The sequence below is a fragment of the Mauremys reevesii genome, linkage group 21, assembly GCF_016161935.1.
Source record: "Mauremys reevesii isolate NIE-2019 linkage group 21, ASM1616193v1, whole genome shotgun sequence".
NCBI lineage: Eukaryota > Metazoa > Chordata > Testudines > Geoemydidae > Mauremys > Mauremys reevesii.
Genome location: NC_052643.1, coordinates 5,781,918 through 5,801,674, shown reverse-complemented (window position 1 = coordinate 5,801,674; position 19,757 = coordinate 5,781,918). Strand labels below are relative to the sequence as shown.

Sequence of the window (19,757 nt, the reverse complement as noted above, 5' to 3'; positions counted from 1 at the left end):
AGGGGGAAAAAAAGCTTACCTCTAGAGCAAGAATGGATGTGAAATAAACTTACAGCCAGGACCCAATGAAAGTTCACAAGGGGGAAAGTGAATGGCCCTGGGTAGGCGGTAGTCACACCGCAAGACCATTTAAAAGAGTAATTGTACAAATGGGAGAGAATGGAGACAAGCCAAAACTGAAGTGTCTTTGGGAGTCAAGAAAATAAAAACCAAGGGAGGCAAGTTGGACCAAGATTTATTTTTCTAGAAAGTTGGCTGATAAAATATTTATACACACGTGTATTAAAATGCTTCTCCCCAACCCCACCACTGGCCTCACTCCCAGCCTCAGCTGCCAGAAGAAAAATGTGCAACGTTATTCACATAGGCAAAGGGAGCCACTGTGGATAAACCGTTAAAGGTGAAGTTAAATGGCAGCCGCTCACAGCATCTGTGTTCATTGGCTTAAAACAGGAAGGGAGACAGCCTCATCTCCCCTCCATCCCCTAGAAATCTTTCATTCTTGCTAGTAATGTCTGATGCAGAGTGACTCAGTGCAGCCTTCTGGAGGGGAGGAAGGAAAGTAGAATCAAATTCAGCTAGTTTTTAAAAGTGACTATGATCCAGGTACCGAAGTGTCACAGTATTTCATCCCTTTTGAGTCATCACTACAAGCAGGTGAGATCTACCAGGAAAGTCCTCTGCCAGGTGGCCAAGCACTTTCTGCAGGAAGCATCATACCACACACTGGCTTACATCCTCTTTGGGCAACTCCTGTTAACAGAAAACAGGTCTAGGAACCTGATGGCAACTGGCTGTGCCCTCGTTTGAAGTCAGAGTTCTCACCAGTATCCCATTCTTGCTTGGACACAGTTCCTTCGTCAGCTGTCAAGGGGTTCATCTTGCTTGCCAAGCAAGGCCTCTCTCTCATCAGAAGTGCGAGGTCTTCTCTTCCGATAGGCAAGGAACTGGAAGGAGATCTGAGGAGGTGTTAAGTCTTATTTCCTTTATAGCCAGGGCTAGATAGAAGAAATGAGGTCGCTCTGCCTAGGGAGAAAGCCTTTAGTGCCGGGGGGAAAATAGAGGCTGGTTGGTACTTACAATGGTAACCATGCACCTGTTGCCATAGAAAGATGGAGATAATCATGGTTACCTCATTTGTAAAGCTCTTTGAGATCTACAGATAAGGACTATGTATTATTTTATTGCATTAGGGTAGTGACCAGAGGCCCCAAATGAGGATCAGGGACCCTTCATGCTAGGAACTATACTAAGCATGTATTGTTCCAACATTATTGGAAGAGATCACTGTAACACAGGGGGAAAGACTTGAGCTGCAAAGCACAGGTTGGCTGTGTAACAGCATCAGCAAAAATCTGCCTCTGAACAGCCCTGCCCACCCACCATCCCAGAAGAGACCAGCTTTTTAATGGTTTTTTGTGCAGAGCATTAGAAATAACACCACAGAAGCTTGGCAGGGTGGGCCAGAGAGCATTACCAGAAGAGGATACAATCACATCAAGAGACAGGACCCCCAGGCTGCCAATCAGCCAGGGGAGGTGATGAATGATGTAGTTGCCTTCAGCTTGCCCTGGGTCTGGGTTCTTCAGAAGCACACTTATTCCATACAGCGAGTTCCCCAACATCACCAAAGCGAAAAGATAGTATGACACCCCTTCGGTAGATTTCCTCTTGAACTGGAAAAGGAAGCCATATTAGAAGGGGCTGGAGAATAAAGACTTCCCTGCTAGCAGAAATACGCTAGATATTCCAGGCATGGATTCCCAGGGGATATGCAAAGGGAGGAGGATCTAGAAGATGACTCAGCCTATTGAGTGCTGGTATCCACTGTCTGAAGGACAAGCTTCTTAGACAGTGTCGGCATGCGTAGGGTCACTTGACCATGCTCTGCTGTGTCCCTAGTCGATGCTTCAAGAAGAGCAGGGAAAATTAAAATGGGAATTGTATCCCAGAGAATTGGCCAGCAGCTGCATCCCTTGTTCATCACCTCTCCCCACAAAGATACCCACCAGAACAGGCGTCCTAAAGGATAGAGTGGGCTCAATACCAGTAGTCTTCCAGCTCCAGTTGTAAAAATATTAAGCAAACTTAGAGTCCCACCTTCACCATGGGATATTGACATTTTAATCAGAAGGGGAGAAACAGCTGCTGCATGGAAGTCAAGAGGTTTAGTCAGTCAGGACCCAATGTGAAAAATACAGAGACATGGCCCCTGGGAAGGTTCTATAAACAGCTGGTTAGTAGTCTGGAGTCCTCTGCCTCTTTCATCAGCAGTCCTTAGGGATAAAGGACACTCCCCTACGCCCCGCTCTGGAATCTCAGCAGGAAGGGCGCTCCTTTCACCTTCCCCAGGGGAAGAGAGCCCCAGCGGCGGGGTGGATCCCATCCCCACCTCCAGTGGGGCACTTACATTAGTGTAGATCTGGGGCACTCGGGAGAACAGATACAACAAGGAGGAGATAGAGCCCACAGTGAAGCCAATGATTTCCTTCTTGGTGAAAGGCTGCAGGGCAAGACATAAAACACCGAACGGTTATGCATTGTACAAGGCACATGCAGAACTGTACCCTGGGATTTACAGGCATCTGGTAGCAAAGTGAGGTCACGTGACTGACCAAACCCAGTATGCCTTGTCGTCTTTCCACCTGGTCAATAGTTCTTTTGAGTTGCCTGGCTAGCTATTGGCTGAAACTGTCACATGACAAGGTTGCCCGCTCTCCCTCTCTGTGGGACATTCCCATTTCAAACTGATTATTCATCTTTCCCACAAATCCTCCTCCTCCTCCCTGCCCCCATATATCGAGAGGGGCTCACCTCACATCCAGCTGCATCCACTGTGGCAGACAGAAGAGTCCTCCCTTTAAATGTCACTGTTTCAACTGTGGAGCCAGCTCTGCCCAGCAAGGATGTTGCTGACACCGTTCCCAGAAAAATGAAGGCAAAGGCTGCGTTAATTGGAGCAGAGTCTGGAAAGAGAAAGCAGAGGTAAGTTACAAAGTGCCACCAAAGAACAGGAGCGAGTGTGTCCATGACACTACGCGAGGCAACCTGGATTCCAGTTAAATCTGCATCCCATCACCTCCAGAAAAACCAGGGCCATCCCACAGAAGAGGGAGGCATCAGTTCCACAGTGGCAGGTTCAGATGTCTCTTGAAGGCAAGCCTTCCATAACCAAGTTCCATTCCTCACATGTTGAGGCTGGGGAAGGGCTAGGCAATGCACGTGGCAGATATTTAAACACATCACAGGTTAGCAGCGCCTGCCTTCAGTGCAGATATTTGATTAATCAAAAGTTAAAGAGTAAATGTCTCTCCTTTTGCCATTACAAGACCTCCTGGTGAGGAAAAAAAAAATCGTAGAATAAAAAGGAATTAAAAAAAAAAATCTACATTGTTTCATTGTGGGTATGTCCGCAGTGGAGCCGGAAGACGTAGCTTCCAGCTTGACGAGAGAGACCCTCACGCTAGCTCTGATTGAGCCAGCATGCTAAAGTGCAGTCCTGGCAGCAGAACAGGCTAGCCACCCCAACTATGATCCTGTCTGAAAGCCTAGGCAAACAGCGCATAGCCCCTCCTGCCTCTCCTACAGCTCCATTTAATAGTGTGCCAGTGTGGCTACGTCTGTCTAAGCAGGAAGTCAGGCCTCCGGCTCCACTGTAGGCACTCTGTTTCAAGCCTGTGGTCGTACAGTTAGTGCCAAGTAACTTCAGAGAGATTAAAAAACCACATTTGCTATCTCATGGCGATAAGTCCAATTCATTAACTATGAAAAAGGAAATCGTTCTGGGCTTCACAGTCTTAAAAGGAACACTGCCAAGACTAAAAAAACCCTTTAAGGTTTTTCTGTCTTCATACCACTCGAGCACATACTTAAGGCCCCGATTCTGCACAGCTCTTGTGAAACAGACAAGTCTAGCAGCACTTTTCTTTCTGCCTCTCCTGCTTTATCACAGTGCTGTCATGTTGGGTTCACAGCTTTTCAGGAGAAGATTTTAAAAGGAGACAAGATTTGAGCAAACTGGAGAGTCTCTAAAGCATGGTACCCTGAACGGGACACAGTACTCCAGCTGAGGCCTCACCACTGCCAAGCAGAGTGGTACATTACCTCCCACATCTTACATACAACACCTGTTAATACACCCCAGAATGATAGCAACCTTTTTTTGCAGTTGCACCACATATTGACTCAAATTCAATTTGAGATCCAGTATAACTCCAGATCCTTTTCAGCAGCAGTACTACTACCTAGCCAGTTATTCCCCATTTTGCAGTAATACGTTATGATTTTTTCTTCCTAAATGAAGTACATCTTGTTGATTTCAGACCAAAATTTGTCAAGGTCATTTTGAATTCTAATCTTGTCCTCCGAAGTGCTTGCAACTCCTCCCAGCGTTGAGTCATGTGCACATTTTATAGCACAGTCTCCACTCCATTATCCAAGTCATTCATGACAATATTGACTAATGCCAGACCTAGGACTGACCCTCGCAGGACCCCACGAGATTCACCCTCCCAGTTTGACACCAAACCATGGATAAGTGGCACCTTTCAACCAGCTCTGCACCCACCTTCTAGTAATTTCATCTAGACCACGTTTCCCTAGTTTTCTTAGGAGAACGTCATGTGGGACTATCAAAAGCCTTACTAGACATCAAGATAGCTCACATCCACTGCTCCTCCCGCCACCATCCACTAGGCCAATAACCTTGTCAAAGAAGGAAGTTAGGTTAGTGTGGCATATTTGTTCTTGACAAATCTGTGCTGGCTGTTCCTTATAATTCCATTATCCTCTAGGTGCTTACAAACGGATTGTTTATTGGTTCCACTATCCTTCCAGTTATTGACGTTCGGCTGACTGGTCTATAATTCCCCAGGTTCTCTTTGTTCCCCTTTTAAAAAGACAGATGCCATGTTTGCCCTTCGAGCTCTTTTGAGAGCTCATGGATGGGTAAGGTTCCAAAGATAAGGGATACCAATGCTTCAGCTAGTTCCTTAAGTACCTAGGATGAATTTCATCAGGCCCTGCTGACTTGAATGCATCTAACTTACCTTAATATTCTTTAGCCTGTTCTTTCCCTATTTTGGCTTGTGTTCCTTCCCCTTTGTTGTTAATATTAATTGCGTTGAGTATCTAAATCACCATTAATCTTTTTAGCGAGGACAAACAAAATAGGCATTAGACACTTCAGCCTTCCTGAGGTCATTAGTTATTAGCTCTCCTTCCACACTAAACAGAAGGCCTACAGTTTCCTTTGTCTTTCTCCTGCTCCTAATGTATTTATAGAACCTCTTCTTGCCTTTTCCGTCCTCTGCTAGGTGTAACTCATTTTGTGCCGTAGCCTGATTTTGGTCCCTGCTTGCTTGTGCAGTGGTTCTCAAACTTTTGTATTGGTGACCCCTTTCACACAGCAAGCCCCTGAGCGTGACCCACTTTATAAAGTAAAACACTTTTTTATATTTAAACACTATTATAAATGCTGGAGGCAAAGTGGGGCTTGGGGTGGAGGCGGACAGCTTGTGACCCCCCATGATATAACTCACGACTCGCTGAGGGGTCCCAACCCCCAGTTTGAGAACCCCATGTCTAGCTCTATTGTAAACAAGTCCTATGGAGAAGTTCTACTTGTGCTCAAACACTGAGAATACTTATCAAAACACAGGGTAGTGTTTGGGGATTAGCGGAGGACCCAAAGCACAACTGATGGCCATTAATACTGCAGGAAATGCCCTAGGCCAGTGGTTCTCAAGTAGGGGGCCTGGGGCCTCCTGTGGGGCCGCGAGCATGTTTAGGGGGTCCGCCAAGCAGGGCCAGCATTCGACTCCCTGGGTCCCAGGGCAGAAAGACGAGGTCCCACTGTATGGGGCTGAAGCCCAGGGTCCTGAGCCCTGCCACCTGCGGTGGAAGCCAAAGCCTGAGCAATGTAGCTTTGAGGGGCCCCTGTGGCATGGGGCCATGGACAGTTTCCCTGCTTGGTACCCCCCAATGCCGGCCCTGGCTTTTATATGCAGAAAAACAGTTGTTGTGACACAGGTGGACTGTGGAGTTTCTACAGCATGTTGGGAGGGGCCTGAGCAAGAAAACGGTTGAGAACCCCTGCCCTAGGCCAGGGGTTCTCAGCCTATTTACCACTGAGGGTTGCACGGGCAGCTCTCTGTGCGTTAAGTGGGACGGGCGCACACGCACGCGCACACACAATGGCCCTGATGATATCACATGGGCCACAGCTGTGTGCTGACTGGGCCACAAGCGGCCTACGGGCATCCAGTTGAGAACCACTGCCCTAGGCCAGTAGAGCTTTTGTTTATGCTTAGAGGCAGATTAAGGAAGCTCCAGGATGCCACAAGATCAGACTCTTTACCAGGATAAACAGCAGCTCAGAAACAGCCAGAGCTCCAGCTCCACGGGGATTTCCAGGTTTACAGGCTAGGCTGCAAGCCTTGAACCCAGTAAACGGTTTCACTTGCTAGTCTAGTTGTCAGTCATTTTTTTTTTTTTTACTAGTTTACAGTATTCCTGTCTCAATACATTAGTGTTTAGGGGATTTTAATCTGGCTCTAGCCTGGAGCCCTTTGGGAATGTTTTGGCTTCTTAATCTCATGAGAGGAAAGTCAGATGCTTGCCCCAGCGAGAAAGAGGGCCCGCCTATTGCTAACAGTTGTAATAGTGTAACTTCATGGTACTGCTACCCTGAGGTGTCCTTCGGCCACCATACCCCTGCTGTGCTCTCATGGCTGAACAGGAAAGATGTTTGAGCCCAGCAGGCTGCTGCCCGAGCTCCTCCCACCGCCATCATTATTCCTGCCGCTGCAGGAGGAAGCAGCTTTCAAAAGTTAAAATTTTGCAAATGCCAAGTGTTGCCGGATTGCATTGGTAACCATCAACTCACAGCCTCTGCTCTGGTTCCTGACTTTGTAGTAGAGGTAGAGAGACAACATGACCAGGTCTGCCAGCACGTAGTAAATGGCAGTGTAGACCTGCAGGAGGAAACACAATCGTCAGTCATATGACAGAACTGCCTCCCTTAGCGCATCACAGATGGACCCCCGGACTATTCAGCTGAGCAGCTTTCCTCAGTCTGATTCTAGAGGACCAGCTAACGGCAGCTGCAAGGCCCTCCCTTGATCCAGCCAGAGGCATTGCACAGTAGCTCGTATCGTCTCCACAGGCCACATCCAGACTGAGGGAAGCTACAACATAATAGGTATAATCCTGGTCTCTTACACAGCACTTGTCATCAAAGCACTTTATAAAGGAGGTCAGTATCACTATCCCATTCTGTAAAATGGGGATAATGTAGATCTCTGGGGCTGCACTTTCACCACCCTGATCTAGCAGGAGAAAAGATGCCCTGCCCTGGATTTTCTCCAACTAGCTTTGCCTCCTGTAAGAAAATGAGTCAGAGACACGGACTATGCATGACACTGGGACATCTCTTGGTCTTACAGAGCAAAACCTCCTTCCTTCAGGCCAGAACCATGACCTAGACAACCTCTAGAAACTCAGGGGCTTCTCCTTGGTTCAGTGCATCCTTCGGAAAGTCCATAGGGCAAGAGACGTTTCTTGCCCATGTGCTCAAGAAATTAATTTGAAAGTAAGTCAGTTGATCTTAGCTGCCTGTAACGCTGGAAAGAGCAAGATGCTGGCAGAGCTTAGACCCAGAGTCCCAGACTGCACACCAGCCTCTATCCTGGGTCAAAACTGCTCTATCAATCAGAAGGCAATCTTTACTGATCAGCCAGGGAGAAGGGTGCAAAGCAAAAGCCCTTAGCCAGACACGCCGGCATGTTGGAGAGTTTTGGCTCCAGATCCCAACTGCATGGCTCAGGCCCATCTCTAGTTACTGTAACAATCTTGCCCTATAAAAACGGGGTAGAACAGCAAGCAAAATCATGGTCATTCTTTTAATAAGTGTCCTAACTCCACTCCACGGAGACCTGGCTAGGGAGACACTGTCATACCACTGAGCCAGGTCTTCTCCTCCCCTCCACCCACACAGAAAATCCGGACACTAATCCTTGCCAGGCAGACTCAAATCACAGAGGAAAAACCTAAATCATTACCTGTAGTGGCAACTGATTGGCCAGGATAGAGCCTATTAGATTTAAGGAATCTCCTCCTAGCCATCCCAGCAGGAAGTATATGGAGAGAGCCTGGTCCATATTACCTGTTTTACAGGCCTGGTAATATTGGCTGTCGAAAAAAAGAGAGAGAGAGTCAGATCTACACAATCAATTCATCAGTACCCCTGTGAAGTAGAGGCCAGAGGTTCCTTAAACGTGGGACCCTCCGATGACCTGGATGCTATGTTAGTTTTTAAACTCAGCAGAGGAGTACAAACCAGCACCAGGTTAAGGGCTTATCCACACAGGGAAATTTATCAGCAAAACTATTGCAGTGCAGCTTTACGGTACAGTTCTGCTGGTAAGTTTCCTTATGTAAACAAGCCCGAAGGCACTGACCCACCTGTGGGTTGACCAGGAAGAGGAGCTGCAAGGAGACCTTTCAGTGGGTTCCCTCCCCCCACTGCCACAGCCCACATTACAGGAAGTCACATACATCAAGAATGAAACCCCACATCGTTGGAGGTACTAGTACTGCTATTTTTTCCTCTTGTGCCCCTAATCAGGACCTTGTCGAGGCTGTGGAAAGCTGGCTCTGCTGATCTCCCAACCAAAGGCATATCAATGAGAGCTACTCTAACCCCAGAGGGCACAACTATTAATGAGGGCTGACACGGGAAGGGAAGGAGGGTATGGAGAGTCTCTTAGATCAACTGGCTTAATCCAAAAGTTCACTCTCTCCACTCCAAGTTAAATACCATCACCTTTGTGCTGAGGGAAATCCAGAGCAGAACCACCTTAGTCACATAGGCCATGACTGCTGCCTGCCACCCTGCTGTCTACCAGGCAGCAACAGCAGGGCTCTCAGAGCTCAGGCAAGTCACACAGGAGAAGGATTGGCAGAGTTGTGTGTGGGGATGCTTGCAAACCACCTGCCTGCACTGTGCATAGTGTTATCCACCTCTCACTTTCACGAGGGAAATGTTCGGTCTAATGGTTAGAACAACAGCCTGACAGCTAGGACTCTGCTTCTATTCTTGGTTTTGCCACCAGTTCGTTGTACGATCTTGAACAAGTCTCGGTGCCTCAGTTTACCAAGCCAGGCACAACACTGCGGCTCTGGGTCTGATCGAATTTCAAAGCCAGCATGTAGAGAAGGGACCGGGGGCTACACCTCCATGGCCACTCCCCGTTTGAGTCAGCATGGGGAGCAGGTTTACCATACTTTGCAGTAGGACGAAGTACAAGGTGCCACAGCTTCCCATCACAGGCAACCCTGTCAAAAAGCAGGTTGCCCTGCATTAGCCTATTGTGAGATGAAGAGCTATTGTTCACTGCCAGCAAAAAGCCTGTTCAGCCTGACTCTCAGTATCTGGCACTTCACCGCAGAGGATAAGACTGCGTCAGCTGATGATCCCAATCCCCTACCTCCAGCAGCAGCCACAGCTGATTTGCAGTTCAAACCCCCTGCTGGAACCCTCCTGGGCTGGCCCTGAGGATACACTGGTTCCTATTTAGCTGCCCCACAGCACGTAGGAAAGGCTTCTATCAGAATCCCCAAGGAGGAGGAGCCGGGCAATGCACATCAGACAAGAGTATGGTTCCTGCTCACTCTTCTCTAGGTAACAGATCAGCTCAGTAGGTCTGGCTGACAATCTGCTGATTCAGCCAAATCCCCATGGGTTCTAGAGTTCATTTGGCAATGGGAACTGGAAGTCACTCAAGGCAGGGATCCCAGGTTGTGTGGCTGCAAGGGGGTGCGGAAAGGGGAAGTGAAAGAAACCCCAATGTGCGAAAGGCAGGTTTTCAGGCCCACCTTAGAAGACAGCCTGTCCCCACCCCCTCCTTAAACCTACCCAGACAGGAATATTAAAGTCAGATAACAGGCTCTACTGTGAATGTGTCAGCACTTTCCCCTCCACTAGGCAGCCCCAGGTGTTAAGCAGCCCTGCTAGTTTCCAGTGCAGCTTTGTTCACCCTTTAGCTGGGTTGATGGGCTGTTCACCCCTAACAAGAAATCCCTGCCCTGCCCCCATTCCCCAAAAGCCCCTCAATGGGCTGAACCTCTATTTTTAAAATGAGACCCACAAGCCAATGCCAGAAGTGCCTTCTTCTGGCTGACTCTGGAGCAGCAGGTAACTTAACATTCCCTGAGCTGGGCTAATATAGCCCCTGTCACCCCAAACTTACTACAACCCCTGTGAAATGCAGCTAGGTACGTATGCAGCACACTGGGCAACAAGGGGAAAGGGGCGGGACACTGGGGCAAACTCCCACTTGTACGAGAAGAGCCCTGAGCTCTTCAATATCTAGTTTGGACAGCTCCTTGGTTTGTTTAGAAGCAGCAGGGATCATTAGGATAGAGGCATCCCAGTTTCTGTCTCCCACCCCCTCAAAACAGGTTGTCACCCTCTATTTGTGCAAAGGGCTTTAGAGATGGAAAATGCTAGATCACTTTATTGTGAGTCTAAGCTGTGGTGTGTTATGCACAGATCCCTGCTTCGCCCAGTAGTTTATTCTGATTGAAGTTATTGATTTGAAGTAACATGCTAGGCACTTTCCAAACATTGCTGAGAGCTAAGTTCCTTATAAGCTGCGTGATCGCACAGCAGCCTATTTAGTGCTGCGCAGGGACTCAGGGAACCTGCCTGGGCAGGACCTGCCGCAGCCAGGGGAGGGGTGACCCAGCCCCAGCCCGGACCTGTTGCAGCTGGGGGAGGGGCAGCCCTAACCCAGCCACGGGAGGGGCGCCTATCCCACGGCCCCAGCCCAAGAGCTGCTGCTTCAAGGATAGGTGCTTCTCCCCACCCCCCAGGTGCTGATGTGGGGAGAGTGAGCTGGGGGGAAGGGGGAGAGTCCTCACTCCCTGCCATAGCCCCAGAGCACCCTCTTGTACCCCAAACCCCTCATCCCTGGCTCCACCCCAGAGCCTACACCCCCAGCCGGACCCCCCCGGAACCATCTGCCCCAGTCCTGAGTCCCTCATCCCCGGCCCCACCCTGGAGCCCTCACCCCCAACCCTGAGCCCCTCATCCCAAGCCCCACCCCAGAGCCTGCACCCCCACCTGGAGTCCTCACACCTCTGCCCCAGTCCTGAGCCACCTCCCACACTCCAAACCCCTTGGCCCCACCCCCAGCACATGAATTTTGTCACACCTCGCCTCCATACTGGTGCACATAACAAAATTCATTCTGCACATGTGCAGGAAAAAATAGAGGGAACACTGACCAAGGGTGCTCCCTGCTCTGAATCCGCTCACTATCGGAGGTTGGGGGAAAAGGAAATAAGCAATTTATATAGCAGTGAACTTGATTCACTATATGCAGTCTGACCAAAGCAGATCTTTCATAGAGACTTGGATGTTGGCATGGCAGAGCCTAGATGGGATTCCCTGCACGTCTTCCAATAGCTTCGCTGTCACTGTCCAAACAAATCACTTCTCTCTCTGTGCCACACTCTCTCTATTGGTCTGGAGCAGACACCAGTGCTCCTGGGAGGGTTATGCCCTGTTGACTCCTGGCTCAGTTCATGCTTTGAGAAGCATCTATCACTTTCTGAGTCGCCACACTTCATTCCACTGTGCAACAACAATGGAAAGACTTGGGCTAAGTTGCCCTATGCCAAGTCTAACTGCTGCTGCCTCCCTAGGCAGCTTTTGTCCTGAATAAGATGTTAGGTGTCCTGCTCACAGAGTGCAGATTGGCACCCACCCACTGGGTCAGGTTTTGCAGCCGAAGAACAGGCCTTGGGCAGGGAGAGTACAGCTTTAAAATGGTTTGGGAGGTGAATGGATTCCACTGAGGGCAGTTGTTAGCCCAGGCTGCTGGCATCACCAAGATCTGACCTGACCTCCTCCAAGCCCCTGAAAGAGTGACAGGTGGCCTGAGATGGGGCTGCACCAGTGCTATAGGGGCCAGGAACAACATCATCTCTCTAAAGACATGGGGACCTACATTTGGAGAAGAGGGGATGAAGTCTACATGCTGGGACAGAGTAATCAGATACCATTGTGCCAGGTCTTCTCCAAGGTGCAGATGGCATTTCCCCCACGTCCCAGCTTTTGAGGGGATGGGAGGGGAGGCTTAGGAGGTGAAAATGGATAGGGGGTGTTGATAGTCTCTGATGTATTAATTGGCAACAGTAGCATCTCACCCATCATGGATTTGGGTTTTGTAAGCCGGTTCATTGTCCAGGTGCCTAGCACACATGGGGAGATATTTGCCTGGATCTTCAAAACATAAGTGCATGCTAGCTCTGCCCTACCTAGCACCTGCCACAGACTCTTCAGAGAAAGGCTAGAACGGAGGGGAGAAAACACAAAGCACACTACATGTGAAAGCAGTGAGAAGAGTTTCTTCTGCAAGTGGGCAGAAAACTCCCCCCTGAAAAACAAGAACTAAACTATTGTGGGAGACAGAACCATCAACTCCTTCCTGGAAATCCTGCCTTACGTGGGCAGAGAATGAGCTTGCTTTCTATGAGCCACTAGCTATTTAGCTTAGTCAGTCACTACCCACCCTGGTCCATTAGGGCTAAGCAGGTAGTTTAACACAGACATTGTAGCTGGGAGCTGATGGTCAGAGACTGGGTTTAACCAGCTAGCAAGGTAGTGACACATGCCTTCCAGTTACAGCGAGCACCCAGCCTTGACCCACTTCCAAAGCTGACTGTTGAGCCTTTTATAGGGGTGTCTAGGACAGCAGGAGTGATACAGACATGCTCAATTGTATGCAGATGGATTGCATTCCTAAGCTTAAGGATGAGTCACTTCCTGGTTTAGGAACAGTCATCATGGGTTAACGCTAATATGGCAGTCCAGCCATACCCACACCCACACCTTCCCATTCCATATGGGCTGCGGCCAAAATTCATCTTCCAAGAGACTGCTGAGCTCAGCCTCTCCAGACTGTTTTCCTCAGAGGTTCTTGTGTACACGTGATCTGCAAGTCAATCTGATGTGTGGGGAACGACCCTGCTGATCTGCTATATGCTAACTTGCTAACCACAATTTATGCATAAGCAGAACTGCCTCTAATTGTGAAACAACCTTACTGTATATTTAGAAATGGAAAAAGCTCTCAGAGCATCTACATTTTCCTTGCGTCATCCAATCTACAGTCTGTCCTTTTAACGATTTTGCATAACACTTTGGGTGCCTTCGGGATCAAGCTATACACACAAAGAAATCACTTCAACCACCGAGATGCACCTACCTTGGGGATGGAACGCTACAGCTGTTTAACAGCACGCAGCAGGACTAGCAACGAACAATGCCTTGTTTTGTGTGGATGACGGAGCTGAAACTGTTCATTGAACTACTATTCCTTCTCCACTAGCCCTCTCCCCATTTTAAACCCAGCCCTTTAAAGCCAAGGCCAGTCAAGTCCTTCACTAGGGCAAGTGAAGTCGCTGTGCTCAAGATCTCCAGTGAAGGCTCTTGGCTTTATGTTTTGGAAGCCATCACAAATGGAGAAGGAAAACCACCAGCCAGATCTAGAATTCCCTCCACTGGGCATCCAGCATAAGAGTTTTACTTACGGGAAGGAAGCTCCTGCAAAGCAGCAGATGGAAACCAGACCCAACACAATACTGGTCAAGTCCCGGATATCCTGGGCACACTCACTGAACACATCCCACACCCATTGGGAGCCATTGGGACAGTCTGAGAAATTCCCTCCTAGGGAACCTTGCCAAAGCTGAGAGTCCATAGCACCGTCAACAAGGGGCCAGCCCTGGAGGGAGGAGGCTGCAGCAGTCAGACAGCAGGAGAGAGATCTTTATCCAGAGCCAGACACTGAACCTGTTGGAATAAATGGGGAGAAGGAAAGAGCCTGAATTATTAACAGCAACAAGGGACCAGATGGCTCCTTTGAGCTCTAGTTCATTGGTTTAAAGCTGTCTCACCTTGCAATTAAACAGTTACTGTCTAATGGGCCTTTAGTGGTTAGGTAATCACAGACTGAATTCCTTTATCAGCAGACCAGTCTCCAGAACTGTCAAGCCAGCACTAAGTTCACTATAAACAAATGTAAGGGCTACGTGGCATGTCTTTCCAGTAGCACACGGGGTTATGACACACATCCCCTCACTCAGCTTGTGCTTCTCACCAAAGCAAATGCTCAAGAGTGGGCCTTTAAGACAGATTTTTAGGAGAGTCAGGTGACTGTAGGAAGTAGATCTGGCCCCGGTCACCTGGGTTCATCAGTAATGACCGATTAAGAGATGCAGCAAGACAGCAAGGGGGCCCCTTTGCAGCTACAGAATATTTATTTCTTCCTCCTACTCCCTATGACCTCATTTATTTTCCTTCCAAAGGAAGGAGTCAGTGCAGAGAAAAGAAAAAGCAAAGGGCTGGGTTTGGGGTTTTTTTTGTTTTTGTTTTTAAGAAAAACTGAATCAGATCCCTGCTCATCTGTCAGGCTGGCCTGGCTGACTGGCTGTGCAGAAACTCATGCTAGAAAGTCATTATCAAACTGCCACAAATCAGATCACCTGAACTGCCTTCTCTTTATTGAAATATTAGCTCTGATCCTCTTCTCACTGTGGGCTCTGAAAGGAGTAACCCCACTGAAGCCAGCTGAGTATCCAGCTTAGAGCAGGATAAGCAAGAAGAGAATTGGGCCCACCGTTTGGACATCCACTGGCTCTGCAGAGACACAGTGCTGGCACTGGCGTGACATCAGCAATGGTATGGACAGGGGCAAGATCTGCCTATGGAAAACTCAGGCCGTTTGTCAGTAAAGAGGAAGCCTCCAGCCACGCTGTGTTTTGGAAACAGACAAGTGGATAATGGAGAGTTTGAACTAGAACCAGAGATGTTTCCCTCTTCTCCCCTACCCTCCCATGCCAGTTTGTTCCCTCTGAAAGGCCCCATCTCCCCCTGCATCTCTGCACTGCACTGTAAGAGGGAGAAGACCCCAGACAGAATGCCACCACAGTGCCAGGCCTGATGGAAGGGTAAGAACCTCCAACTTGATTAAAATTCCCCACTGAGGTCCACTGGTTTAGCCATGGCTGGGAGAAAACTACTGGCTGTTCAATAAGTCACATTATTCCAGCCTTGGCTGAGGTATATGCCTCAACAGGAAGAGAGTGTTGCAATGCATGGAGCAGGAGCACCTGTAGTTCTGAACTGAAGTTCAAATTCACTGCTGTCCATAGCATCCCCTGAGAGCAGCATATGCAAGAAGTCACCCAGAGGACATGTGTAACCAAACTGGGACAATTCACAAGCTATGGACAACAGGAAAAGCTATAGCTCAGTGGTTTGAGCATTGGCTGGCTAAACTCAGAGTTGCGAGTTCAATCCTTGAGGAGGCCATTTAGGGATTTGGGGCAAAAATCTGTCTGGGGATTTGTCCTGATTTAAGCAGGGGGTTGGACTAGATGACCTCCTCAGGTCCCTTCTAACCCTGATATTCTATGATGTTGGGAGGAATGGGGGGCAGGGGTGCTGGTAAGTGAATGTCAGTTAGCTAAGAGGGAGGGAGTTTGGGTGCGGGAGGGGACGCGGCAGCAGGTTGGGGTGCAGGGTGCCAGATCCATGGGGTGCTCACCTCGAGCAGCTCCCCGCAAGCAGCTATCTGTCCTGGCTGCTCCTAGGTGGAGGCGTGGCAGGCGGTTTGACCCACTGCCTCTACCTGCAGGTGATGCCCCTGCAGCTCCCATTGGCTGTGGTTCCCAGCCAATAGGAGCCACAGAGCTAGCACTCGGGGCAGCGCATGGAGCCACTTACTGCGCCTCTGCCTAGGAGCAGGTAGGGCTTGCGGGGAGCTGCCCAAGATGAGCGCCCCCTTTTACACTCCAACCTGCTGCCCCAAATCCCCTCCTGCACCCAAACTCCCTCCCTAGAGCCTACAGTCCACACCCCCTCCCGTGTGTCAACCTGCTGGCCCCACACCAACCGGACGATAAACCGGAATTTCAATGACAATCAGAAATGCTGGTTTATAGAGCTTTCCGGTTGGTGAAGTGCTGGATAAAACAGCTTTTACTGTATATTGGTACCACATACTCTGTGGAGAGCTGGTTCCTACTGTGCATCAGATATCACAGAAATTGCTCCTGCACCCCCAAAAGCAACAGGGGAAGGTGAAAATTTCACAACTAGGGATTCGGAGATATTTCCGTTGGAACGCTTTTCTTCCACTAACTCCCCAGCATCTTAGTGCATGTAGCTAGCCTACATGAATAAGCGCCGATCTCCACCGACTAGTGGGCATAGCAGGTTCTGACAATGGAGAGAGCTAGGCTTATTCTCTCCCTCCAGGTTTATGCCAGAAGCAGGGCTCTCCCCTTCCTCTTCTGAGAGAGAACTGAAATGTTTTCAGTCTTTTGAGAGCAATCTACAGCCGTGCGAGCTACTGAGATGCCCCCGAAGCTTTAGCTACACATCACTCAAGGAGGACAGAGACAATGATTTCTCAAGCCAAAATACCTGCGTGAAAGGATCTTTGTTCAGAGTGTAGAAATTTAACTCATGTCCAGACATGAGGTCAGGTGAAGTTGGTGCCAATACATTTGTGCATCGTCAACTCTATTCAGCGGCAGATGCTGGCCAGAAGTTTTTCCATTTCTTATTACCACTACGCCCAAGCCAAGTGGGGCTCTGTTACAGACCCGCAAAGTTGTTCCTTGAAGTACAGCAGCTGAAACTTGCACTTTGGCTACCCTTTGTAAGCCTGGATGACTAACCACAAGGTCTCAATTTCATACACAGCTGAGGTACCTCACCAGCTCATTTAGCGTGGCGTTTGTAATGCTATACAAAAAACACACACACACGAAAGTCTTAATTATACCCCATGAGCAGGAGATTGCATAACAGCTGATCATTATGTGCCAACAGTGACCCACTTAATAATGATACCTTACTCTGCTTCCATCAGAAGAGCTCAAAGCACTTTACAAAAATAAATTAAACCTCAAAAATACCTGTGAGATTGGTATTCCCATTTTACAGATGGGAAAACTGAAATGAAGTCTCAGGGGCTTGTTCAAAGCCGGTCAGTCACAGAAGCCAGATCTCTTGGGTCCCAGGCCTACACTTGATCTATCAAGCTGACATTCGGTTGTAAGAGGGAAAAAAAATAATAACTGCGAAGGGGAGGTATCAACTGGTACTGACAGAAGTATGCTGCCTACACTGCCACAGTTCAATCACTTCTCCATTTGAGCACAGCTCTTTGGGGTCTAATCAGACTCGGATCTCATCTAGACTGCAAGGGCAGCCTCTGCACTGGCACAATACTTCCCCATCCAACATACAATCATACCTGAAGCTTCAACAGCATCACGTCTCTGATGAATCAGAACCGCCCAATAAGCTCCCAAACCACAAGCACCTCGCAGTGACAGGAAAAAGTAACCTTAAAGCAAAATGAAACATAGCAATTGATTATATTTCTAGGTTATTCTTTCATTAAATAAAATTCTGGTGTAGATGAAGGGGCAGGGAAGGGCAAAGAGGGGTTATGAAATACTAATACATTGGGAAAGGAGGTTCAAATCATTCTGGCCTTCCCATAATGGTGGAAATCCCTTCTCCTGTTCCTTCTGAGCTGTCTTCTCCCATCTACAATTGTGCCACGTGCTTCCAGGAACACTAGGTATTTCCTAGTAAAGCAGGTCCAGGGCAGAAATACCAGCATAAGAGATTCTGCAGATAGGCAAAATGTGCCCAACTGGAGTTTTGCACAAAGGGACAGAGGGCTCATCACCCATCCCATTTCCCAGTCACCACAGGCCCACAAGTGTCAGTTTAGGGGCCTATGAGAAACATCATTATGTTGGGATATGGGTTGATGGCAGCTCAGTTCTCTCCACAGGAGATTGTCCCCCCATCACGGGTGAGAAAGATACACTTTTCCTGTGTTAACAGTAGTTTCTATTTATTTGGTTTTCCAGGACTTTCCATTGAATTAAACATTTCAGGATCAGCTTTCTGAGCTAAAGCCCAGTACAGGACATTTGAAAACAACCCACAACACCAATTTTAACTGGACTTGAGGGCAGTTGGATATCACATGATGTCCAGGGGTTAAAGTAAGGAGGAGTGGGGTGGGAGATCAGCTCAAACAGTGCAGTCTCTCCCTGGCTTGGGATAGCAATGCTCCCTCACAGCTGCTTCTCCTTCTCTCTGCCTAGTGTGGTGAAAGCTCTCCCTCCCTTCCTCGCCCACTTCAATCTACTGTGCCTCCGCATTGCCAGGTGCCAATGCCAACTCGACCCTGTCACGGGGGATGAGACCATCCAGTGAACCCTGGAAAGGGGGTGAAGAGAGACAAAGGGGCTCCTCACTGGGAAACGTCTGATAATCCTTTTGAATTTCCTCCTGATCAGTATGTAACAGGCAGCACAGTCCAGCAGACAAGGCATCTTGTCCCTGTGCACGGTCACTGACTGACCTTGAGCCAACCACGTCCCGTGCCTCAGTTTCCCCCATACGTAGCATGGGGATAATGACCCTGCCACTGCCCCCCAAAGCAGTCGGAAGCAGAAGCGGGCAGGGTTATTACCGGAACTTGTGCTCGCTGGGGTCGGGAGCCGGGCGGGGAAGGAAAGGGAGAAATGCAAACGACAGCTTCCCTGGGGCTGCGGGGACCGGAGCGCGGGCGCCACAGGGAGCCGGACGCCGCCGCGGGGGCAGGGCCGTTGTGGGGCAAGATTTAGGGGCTGCTCCCCCCAGCCTCCGACCCCACCCCGGGCCCCCGTACGGCTGCAGGCCCCCCGCCGTTCTCCAGGCCCCCCGGGGGCCCTCGGAAATACACCCCCCGCCTGCCGCCTCGACCTTCTCCCCGGGCCCTTCTCACCGCTACGGCTCCGGGCTTCTCCGGCGGCTGGAGGCCGGGGCAAGAGGCGCTGCCGGGCCGCACACGCCTGTCCCGGGCCACGGCTCCAGCCCCCGCCGGCCCCAGGCGCTTTGTCAGGCTCGGTCACGTGACCCGCCGGCTTCCCTTCCCGCAATCCCGGGCCGGCTCGCAGCGCCCCCGCCCGCCCACCGGCCCCTCCCCGCCCGGCACGGACCCGCCCCGCAGGGATCCCCGGGGCCCGTCCGGGGCAGTAACTGGGGCACCCCCCCAGGGCAGGGCCCCCAAAATACCTTTGTCCTTCTCCAGGGGCAATAACCCACATCCCCACCAGGGCACATCTCCCTGCCCCTAGGGCGAGAGCTCCACCATTGCCAGCACACAATGCACCCAGGGGCAGGTGTAATACACTCCCCGTCCCCAGGCCTAGGCCCACAAACCTGCCTGAGGACAGTAACAGCCCAGGAACTCATCCCTTTTCCCTCCCCCTGCTACCTGGGGAAAGCCTAGTTCTCTTCTCTCCCCCCAGCCAGTGTCCTAAAAGGGTTCCCTTTGGGGCTGAAAGGATTTTAATTGCACACCCTGGGGGCCTTGTCTGTGTGCATGGAGGTTTTTCTTTAATTCTTCCCCATTTGCTCTAGCACAGGGGTTCTCAAACTGGGGGTCGGGACCCTTCAGGGGGTAGCGACGAGGGTCTTACATGGGGAGTTGCGAGCTGTCAGCCTCCACCCCAAACCCGCTTTGCCTGCAGCATTTATAACAGTGTTAAATATATAAAGAGTGGTTTTAATTTATTGGGAGGGGGGTGTATCACACTCAGGGGCTTGCTATGTGAAAGGAGTCACCGACACAAAAGTTTGAGGACCACTGCTCTAGCACCAGTGCAGC

General features: G+C 49.8%; 1 protein-coding gene across 2 annotated transcripts; it reads right to left on the bottom strand.

The window, feature by feature from the left end:
• Positions 1-218: 218 nt before the first annotated feature.
• SLC66A1 (solute carrier family 66 member 1) lies at positions 219-19,014 on the bottom strand. Of its 2 annotated transcripts, XM_039509469.1 has the most exons (9): positions 18,873-19,014; positions 17,337-17,429; positions 13,600-13,861; positions 8,061-8,190; positions 6,887-6,974; positions 2,815-2,966; positions 2,411-2,503; positions 1,491-1,676; positions 219-959 (listed from the first exon to the last, which is right to left on the bottom strand). In XM_039509469.1, the coding sequence occupies exons 3-9, from the start codon at positions 13,767-13,769 to the stop codon at positions 861-863; spliced, it is 918 nt and encodes a 305-aa protein (XP_039365403.1). In that variant the 5' UTR covers positions 13,770-13,861; positions 17,337-17,429; positions 18,873-19,014; the 3' UTR covers positions 219-860. The 2 variants fall into 2 exon arrangements, with proteins under 2 accessions (XP_039365403.1, XP_039365404.1); XM_039509470.1 differs by lacking the exon at positions 17,337-17,429 and having other exon boundaries at positions 18,873-18,976.
• Positions 19,015-19,757: the final 743 nt, after the last annotated feature.

What these genes read in the sequence shown, in the direction of transcription:
- SLC66A1 (XM_039509469.1), bottom strand. Translation starts at nt 13,769, where the DNA reads ATGGACTCTCAGCTTTGGCAAGGTTCCCTAGGAGGGAATTTCTCAGAC. An exon ending in CCAATCAGTTGCCACTACAG is followed by an intron (nt 6,975 to 8,060) that starts GTAATGATTTAG and finishes TTCCTCCTGCAG; the next exon opens with GTCTACACTGCCATTTACTA. An exon ending in TCCTGTCTCTTGATGTGATT is followed by an intron (nt 960 to 1,490) that starts GTATCCTCTTCT and finishes ACACCTCCTCAG; the next exon opens with ATCTCCTTCCAGTTCCTTGC.